Genomic DNA, 9,184 nt, shown 5'->3' with positions numbered 1-9,184 from the left:
TGCCCCCAGCCCAGAGCAACGAAGATGATTAAGGGAGGCTGAGGGAGCTGGGTCTCTTTAGCTTGGAGGAGGCTGAGGGGTGACCTTATTAATGTTTACAGATATATAAAGGGTGAGTGTCACGAGGATGGAGCCAGGCTCTTCTCGGTGACAATCAATGGTAAGACAAGGGGCAATGGGTACAAACTGGAACACAGGAGGTTACACTTAAATATGAGAAGAAACTTCTTCTCAGTGAGGGTGCCAGAGCACTGAACAGGCTGCCCAGGGGGGTTATGGAGTCTCCTTCTCTGGAGACATTCAAAACCCGCCTGGACACATTCCTGTGTAGCCTCATCTAAGTGTTCCTGCTCCGGCAGGAGGACTGGACTAGATGAACATCCTGTGACTCCGTGACAGACTCCACCGGACACCCACGACGGGGCGGGGGGGGTGGAGCGCAGGCCATGATGCCCCATCACAGAGGATCCCCTCGCCCCGCACCGGCAGCAGCCCCTGAGGCGATGGGTCGCCGTGCTCGACCCCTCCCCCAGGACCCGCCCCGCGGCTCCGCCCTCGCCCCGCCCCTCCTCCCCCCCCCCCCCCCCCCGCGGGCCCTCACTCGGGGAGGGGGAGCGTGCGCGCGCGCCGGCACTTTGTTGTTCTCTCGTCTACCGCGGCGGCGGCGGCGCGGGAAGGGCGCATGCGCGGGCCGCAAGCCTTCACTCCCCCCGTTCCACCCCTCCCTCCCCACCGTCTCCCCCTAAACCCCCCCCGCTCCATCCGGGCACTGCCGAATTAGCATTGACAGCCGAGGCACAACTTTTTCCCCAGGCAAAGTGAAATCAAGGCGCGCACTCCGAGGAAATATAGTCCCTCCCGTTTCCAAGCCCCTGTCGTCCCCATTGGCGGGGGCGGCGGGGCGGCGGGAGGCGGTGGAACGGCTGCGGGGCGGAGCGGGGACGGCGGGGGAGGGGGGGCGGCGCGGGGGCGCGCGGGCGGGGGCGCGGGGGGAGGGGCCCCCCTACTTTGGCGGAAAGTGAGTGATGAGTCTGTGTCCCCAGCAAAGAGGCAAAGAACTTGCTTTGCAGACTGAGTAGTTGTTTCTTTCGATTGTTGTTGTCGCTTTTTTTAAATAGTATTATCGTTACTGCCATTCCTTTTTCCTTTTTTTTTTTTTTTTTTTTTAGTTTTTCCTAGCCTTTCTTTCGTTCCTTTTTTAAAATTACTTTTTTTTGTTTATTTTTTTTTTCCGTGGAGGGAGGGGTGGCTGCCTCGCTGGCTGGTGGGTCGGTTGCAAAAAGCGAGAGAGACAAAAAAAAAGAAAAAAAAAAGAAAAAGAAAAGAAAGGGAGGAAAAAAAAAAGGCAAGCCAAACAAAACCAAACCAAAAACCAAACCAAACAAACAAACAAAACTTCATTCGGATCTGAAAGTGGCAGGAAAGTGCCTGGCAAGTTGCAGGGATGGAGCTACACAGCTTGCAAGAGGCGTTAAAAGTGGAAATCCAATGTCATCAGGTAAAAAAAAATAAAATGATAAGCAAATAAAAAATGCTCTTGTATCCCCGGTGCTTTTTAGAGGGAGAGGAGGATCGGAAGGGAGCCAGTGTTGCATGCTTATCAAGTAGCCTTTGCTTCTTGTCGCAGGGTCTATCGATCAGGGGAGGAGGGGGGGAGCGGGGCCGGGGCCGCGGCCGGGGCGGCGGGGGAGGCCGGGACCGCGGCGGGGGCCCCCCGCGGGCCCCCCCGGCCCCCCGCGGCAATGGCGAGCACTTCGCCAAAGTAGTTTTGCAGCTTGTTTGGCTGAGTTTTTTTGTGTGTGTGTTGTGGAGATGAGGAGTTAACGTTGCGGTTGGTGCTTGTGTGAGTGTGTGTGTGTGTACGCGTGTGCGTGAGTGTGAGTGCGTGTGTGCGAGTGTGTGTGTGTGTTGGAGAGATTAGGACGAGACTTGAATATTTATGAGCTTTGCTTGAAACTGACTCGCAGTGTTTACTTGCCTCTTTGTTCCTTACCCCCCTCCCTCCCCCGTCCACACACATACATACATTTAAAAAATCCATTAAACTTGAAACAGTTTCTAATTCCTCCTTTTTTGGGGGTGATTTTTTTTTTTTTTTAATAGAAACTAGTTGCACAGATGAAGCAAGATCCACAGGTAAATGCAGATCCTTTTTTTTCCTCTTCTTCAATATTTTATCCCTGCTGTAATCAGCGCAGTTGTGCTGGGACAGCACGATGAGAAACTTTATCAGTAAGAGATCTCATTTTGTAGTTTGCACTGAGCTTTCTTACTAAGGAGGGTGTTTTGTGTGTGCATGCTTTCGTACGGCTTTGGTGGAACTGTTTTGCCTTTGAACAATTTCTAGATCGCAAGTTTATTCATTACAGGGGTTAGTTTACACTTTGCCTTTAATATGCATCTTATTGCCGTTTTTGCAGAACGGGGATCTTAAGAAACAAATCCATGAAAGGCAATCAAGGATAGCAGCTCTTAATGAGAAACAAGTAAGGAACAGATCGATTCAGTTGTGTTTGGTTTCTCTTCTTGTTTTTACAATGCACTTTCTAAACATCCGAAAAGTGTCTGCGTTAGCTGAAAAATACCGACAGCAGAGAATATAACATCCATTTTCCTAAGCGTAAAGTAAGAAAATGCATGTTTTGAAAATGAGGTCGGATTCTCTGATGTCTTGCTGGGAGAAAGAATGATTTTAGTACTAGTAGTAAAAAGATAAGCAGTAGTTAAAACGTAAAAAAAAAAAAAAAAAAAAAAAAAATGAGGCGTCCATTTTGAGTTGGTCGACATGTTTTAGGAATATGGAAAATTCTCCTGTCTTGGGCTACTTTGTACACTTCCATGTAATGTGCAGAGCAAGAGTTGGGAGGGAGGAGGCTGGAGCCCAGTTCGGAGCCATTTCTGTGTTTGATTACAAAACTGATTTTTATTGATCACTTTATTTTATTTCTTTTCTTCTTCTTCATTTTTTTTTCCTTCCCTCCCCACTTGCCTTTCTCTTCCCTTGGTCTGATCTGACGTGTTAGCTTTTGATTCGAGTTCACTTAGGCACTTTCACTTTCCCCCCCCTTCCAAAAATACGAATAAAAACAGATTAACCTGTTTCAGCTGCCACAGGGGGAAGACAAAACGGAGGAGGGGAACAAAACAAACCAGAAACCTTCCTTCCTCCCTCCTCCTTCCTCTCCCCCCCTGCCCTCCCCAAACTTTCTCATCTCTCTTTTTGTGCCGAGTGACCCCCCGGCCCGCCGCTCCGCCCGTGACCCGTTCCCCCCCCGGGAGGAAAGTTGCAGGGCGCGGCGGGGGGCGGTGGGTCTTTCAGCACCGCGGACAGCGGCCGCGCCGCCGCCGGGCGCACACTCACGCCCGCACACTCGCATTCATACTCACGGAACTATCCGCACCCCCCTCGGCCCCCCGTCCCCACTTTCAGGACTTCCAGCGCAGGAAGGGGAGTTGACAAAGCCATCCCCCCCAGGGGTGAACTTTCCTTCTCCACCCCCTTGGCCCTCTGCTCCCCCCCCCACGCCCCGCTCTCCTCCACCTCCCCGGGGGGCCGGCGCGAGCTGAACCGTGAGCTGAGCTGCCCTCCCCGTCCCTCGGCTACCGGCCCTGCCGGCGGCGGGAGAGAGCGCCGTTCCTCCGGAATGCAGCGGGCCTTTCAGCACCGGGGTCGGGGACAGCGCCCGCGGGGCGCCGGGCCGCCTGCCCCGAAGCAGCCGTCTCCCTCCCGGCTCCGGGGGAGAGGGGGCACGTGTGTGATTCCACCCCTTTCTTCTCCTTCTTCTTTTTTTTTAATTGTTTTTCTTTTTTTTTCTTTCTTTCTTCTTTTTTTTTTTTTTGTTTTTTTTTTTGTTTTTTTTTTTTGTTTTGCTGGAGTTGTGTTTAAAGTTGAAAAGTGATCCGTGCATATATAATCTGTGCCCATAGGTGATGGTGATTATCTGCCACCCTTTTCCTCCCAGTTTATTGTAATCAGAATTTGTCAGCACTCTCAATTTGGTAGTGGAAGCTTCCATTTTGTGAGGAAGGGGTGTGGGTTTCTTCTAACATGGAGAAAAGTCTGCAGAGTTTGAAGGTGGGGGATGGGGCCCCATTCATGCTGAACATTACCATTTTGATTGCTTTGATGCCATTTTTGGAGGGGGGAGGGGATAGAATACCCTACTCAGCAGAGCACAAAGATGTTTAATCACTGTATAGAATCAAATCAGATACTTTCTTTTTTAAAGCAAATGTGACACTACATGATAGCTAAGGGCTGTTAGTCCTTTTTTGCAGTGTAAAACAGCAAGTTGTTGACTCTAATACTACTATACTGAGTAGAAGATTTTTTTTTTAAAACAAGGTAACAGCCTTTACTGCAACAATGCATCTTTATGTGTTCTGTCTTCAATATGGAAATAGTTTTACTGTTCTAAGTGGGTATTTAGAACATACATTTGATCATTTTCCCCTGTATTGTAGCAACTATTTCAAGGCTGTTTAAATTTTTATGATGATAGTAAATGAGAAGCTATTTATTATGTGTCATGTTGGAATTTAGATAAGGCAGAGAGACACATTTGAAAATACAGTTTGACTGTTCTGATTCAGCTCGGTGAAAAAGGTTTTTGCTAAGCTTGCACAACATATTTGTGTATAATCCAAGCTAACTAGTAAACAATCATTGTGTGTTTATGACTTGCCCTTCTCATAATCTTCTAAATGAAACTATAAACTATTAAGTAATTAAACATCAAATACTAAAATTCTGTAAATAGCAAATTTCATGTAGCAGGAAACCTACTATTTTTAGGCAAATCCCTAGATTTCTTTTACTGATTTCAACATCCTGTGCAACAAGAGCTTATAAATAAGGGACTAGCTGGTGATGTGATGTCCTCTTGCTCCAGACTGCCACCTCTGGAGGTCTAAACTGAAATCTTTCTTGGGTCACAAGTGAAATGAGTTTGGAGGTCTTAGCCTTTGACCAAGTCACAAAGCCATCATGTAACTTTGCAGACTTGCTATAATTAGTAGCTGCTCCTTAGCTAATGGCTTATAAATGAACTAGCGGTCCTTGAGGGCATGAAGAAAGTGCACTGAAGGCTACTGAGACAATAGATAGGCCAATGTTGGAGACATTTAGTGATTTCAAGCTCTGACCTTTGTGGCTATACCAAAACACTGACATAAACTTAAGTAGGCCGTGTAAGTAGGTTATTTTTACATATGTATTTACATTCCTTCCCTCCTTACCCCCTCCCCAATCCCGTCCCCAATTTGTTTAGGCACAACTAGTTCATAATTCAGTTAAGTATACCTTTGATTGTGCATGCACTGAATACAAAAGGTGCTACAATTGCATTTCAATTAAACTGCACATGTGGATGATGAAACAGATAGTAAAATGGATGGACGATCACATCATCCACATCTGTTAGAAATATAGCAGCAGTGAGTGTTATCTTCTAGTACCCCTATTAATCAGTTTTCCATTGTAGCCACTGGCATTTGTGGCAATATTTCCCTTTCTAGAAACAAATAGAGACAGAAAGAACTGAATTACAAACTCAACTTCTAGTGCATGAAGTAAATGTATAAAGTAGACTTTTATGCACAGTTGGATTTCAAGTTGCAACCTAATTAAGGATCCCTGGCCAGTCATCAATGTTTCTTTTATGTTGGTGCTTTAGAGAAATATGGAAGTAAATGTAGTTTTAATATTTTCTCAGTGTTTTCAAATAAGTAGTGTAGAGCCATAATTTTCATTATTGAAACAGTGCAGCTTCCGTCAATACTTAATTTGGCATCCAACTCAGAAAGACAAAACTTACTTTTGTTAGAAGTGTGTCTTTCTTATACTACAGTTTTGATGAATTGTGATAGCATTTGAGAGTGGGTTACCTCTTCTTTAACAAGATATGATGTGTGAAGACTCCATTAGTTGGTCCAATGGTTTTACACCTTCAATCTACAGCACATGCAGAGCAGTGGTAACATTTTTATCTAAATTGTCAAGCAACAAGCATTTATATGTAAATAAAAGAGCTATCATAAGAGCCAGCATTGGCCTTAAAAGCACACCAGAGGTGCTCTGCTGCATGTTTCTTGCTTTCTTTATGTCTTTAAAGACTCATTAAGGGTCTTTCAATTTTAGAAAGTTTTCTCTTATTAATTAATAGATCAAGATAAACAAATAAACAAACCTTAAACCTCCAGTTGGAAATTACTTGTTACTGATATAAGTATTAGGTAGTAAGCCAGGTCTTAAAAACTAACAATAAGCACATGTGGGCTACTATATTTTCAACTGTGATGAACTCTGAATTCAGACAGCCTGTCCTGGAGCGCGGTAATAAAAATATGTCTTCCTGAAAGACATTATGTGTATGCCGTTCACTTGTGCACTGCTTCATTTCTTTACCATAATTTACTATCTATGCAGAAAATCAACATTAGTTTCAGGCAGACTCTCCCGGCCTGTGTTATTACTGGTTTGTATTTTTGGGTAGTATATCTGAAATTAAATCGCTGACTGTGTTTTGCCTGTGGTGATCACCAGCAAAGCTTGTTTGTGCAAAGTGTTAGACTTCTTAAAAATTAAGTACAGTTCTTATGCCAGTTGTTGGAAACTATTTAGCTCAAGATGTCTGGTTTTACTGATGTTGTATCCTTGTTTTGGGAAAAAGGAGAAAGTGGCTTTTGTGGTTTGTTGAAATTCATGCTGTGCTGTGCCTGGAAATGGCAGCATTGTTTACATATGTTAAAGGAGAAATTATTGACATTTGCCAAAGCTCAGTATTTTATATGGCTGAGTACTTTCAAAATTGTTTAAGTAAAATAAGTGTTATAAGCTTCAGTGAAAACTGAGATAAAACCTGAAAGGCATTTCCAAATCAAGTAGAACCTAATGTCAAACTCTGTCCCAAGGTACACACAGCACAGTTTGTTGTGGCAAGAATTGCATCTGTATATGTTCATCCCAGCAGACTTTGGTTTGAAGGACATTAGTGAGCACCCACTGAAGTGAAGTGAGACAGGGTAGTGAGGTCCCAGTTGAAGTATTAAACTTCTCAGTCACTGTGTTGAGTTTTTAAACACAAAGACAATGGGTATTAAATATGTGCTTGACTTTGCAGTTCTTCCGCACATTGAGGTCCTGCTGACTTTGCTGGGAAAACTGACTAACTGCTTTTTTTTTTTTTTTTTTCCCACTAGAACCACCTAGGAATTTATTGGTTGCTTTGCCATCTGTAGGAAAAGTGACAAAACTAGGGAAGAATTTACCTTCAGTACCTTGGAGGAGAAACTTGCAAATATAGTTTGCATAATGTTGATCCTAGCATTCTGTTTGTGCTTTCAGTAATACCATATTGAGATTCTCTGTTCTTATTGGGGAAAAAGGGTAATAAAGGACTTTTTCATAGAGGTGAAACACAATGGCAATATGTGTACTTGTGGCTTTCTGCCTTGCATGAGGTTGCCCTTCTAAGATTCATGGAAATTGTACATCCATAATGAAAATGTGTACTGAAGGGGGTTAGAACCACCTTTTGTTTGGTAGCTGCTTGACTGGCATGTGAAATGCTATTTTATTCCAGCATTTTTCTTTGACTGTACACTCTTCTCTACTTGTACAGTGTATCAGTTGGCAGGGCTAAGAGTTGAAAAGTGAACATTACATTCATTCTAACCATTTTAAAGAGTTCACTTTGATATTTTAGCCACTTAAAACACCTGCTGTCAGAACAGTACAATTGATTTCAATTAACTTTGAATTTCTTCAATAAGATGACTCTTATAATAACTCCAGTAATCCCATGATGCCTCATTAGAGGAGCGGGCTATGATGATTATCCTTGTGATTTAGCAATTTTTTCCTTACAATGCCTTTGTCTATTCAGAAAAAAAGAATTATGCCAACAATACCTTTTTATTTCACTTCTGGTTTTATACTAACGGTACTTGCTACCTGTTACACATTGTAAAATATCTAATCTATACTTGCAGCAAACAGGTATTTGTTCAGATGTACACAATACTTTGCTAGGGAAACCCTTTCAAAGAAACTTTAGTTCTATATAGGAACTCAATGTCTTGGAGTTAGAAATTGTTTCAATTTTTTAGTAGACTCTTGGACAGTTAAAACTGATGCTTCTGCAGGAGTCTTTGTCTAGAGCTCGGGTTTAATGGAACAAATTCTTCACTGGCTTATGCCATGTGTACAGCTCATTCAGAACCCTGTATCCTGTCAGATGTTTATAGTTCACCTTGTTCCAGGATCTGGTTCACGCACTCATTCTGCTTGTGGAAGAAAAGGAAAAGGGGAATATATCTCTAAATGTCTCCTTTCCGTAACATCATTCTAGAGAAGGGGTTTTGAATGTTGATTCAAAATCACATTTCCAATGGGATACTGCATCACTCTAAACACTTCTGATATGTTCAAGTAGAGAAAATCCCTTTTCATCTCATTCCAGATTTGATTTTTAAGTTGAAAGCATGAAGGCGTATAAAGACACGTTAATACAGAGTTACTTTTAACTTTTCCCTCTATGCCTTTCTCTCTGTGATCAAAGATAAAATATGCAGTATTTTTGTACTTGATTATAAAATGATACCTCCCTCTCCGCTCCGTCCCCCAAAACAAAATCTGAAGCATCGACACAATTTCTAATCAATGGAGTTAAAGGGTAGAAGTTTGCAAATCAATAAGACAAGGCCGTAGTAAATGGTGTATATGTGGCCACGATGTCAAAGAGGGAAATTTGTGCACACCGAGTAGTTGGAGGTAAGGGAAGTACAAAAATGGGCTGCAAGTTTAAGATAAGAACAAAGAAGAACAAAAAAAGAATTGGACTAATTGAAATGCAAATTTGTCTTTCTGCCATTAAAGTAGACGATTATTTCAACCTAACAGACTCATATTGGGTTTATCCAATCTTTGTTATTGAATCAGTTTAAACACCCTTCCCTTATATGCATGTCTATGAAAGTATGTATATCTTTTTTTTTTTTTTTTTTTTTAACTTAAGGTGGTACTACTTTCTTATTTGGAAATGTTCTTCTTGAGCCAAAATGTACTTCCTTAAACATGCTTTCTTCCCCCCCACATCCCCCTTTTTTTTTGAATCAGCTACTTATTGTTATGTAGTAGCAATTTCCAGAGTGTCATATGAAATTGCTGATGCGGCTTAGTTCT

At 43.0% G+C, this 9,184-nt stretch overlaps 1 protein-coding gene across 6 annotated transcripts in view; it reads left to right on the top strand.

The window, feature by feature from the left end:
• The first annotated feature begins 975 nt into the window (after positions 1 to 975).
• The window catches only part of PHF21B (PHD finger protein 21B), a 165,762-nt gene continuing 157,553 nt past the window's right edge, over positions 976 to 9,184 (top strand). For 3 of the 6 annotated variants that reach the window (XR_010466695.1, XM_013369395.3, XM_065032958.1), the window contains exons 1-3: positions 976 to 1,498; positions 2,104 to 2,136; positions 2,421 to 2,486. Coding sequence is in view for 5 of the 6 variants with exons in the window: in XM_013369395.3 (XP_013224849.1) it covers positions 1,445 to 1,498; positions 2,104 to 2,136; positions 2,421 to 2,486 (153 nt within the window). In the remaining variant the exon portion in view is untranslated. The remainder of the gene's footprint in view (positions 1,499 to 2,103; positions 2,137 to 2,420; positions 2,487 to 9,184) is intronic. The other 3 variants (XM_065032968.1, XM_005509530.3, XM_065032977.1) reach the window with 3 other exon arrangements.

Source organism: Columba livia, chromosome 1 (assembly GCF_036013475.1).
Source record: "Columba livia isolate bColLiv1 breed racing homer chromosome 1, bColLiv1.pat.W.v2, whole genome shotgun sequence".
Taxonomy (NCBI): Eukaryota; Metazoa; Chordata; class Aves; order Columbiformes; family Columbidae; genus Columba; species Columba livia.
Note: the sequence above shows the minus strand (reverse complement) of the source record. Positions and strands in the feature narration are given on the sequence as shown.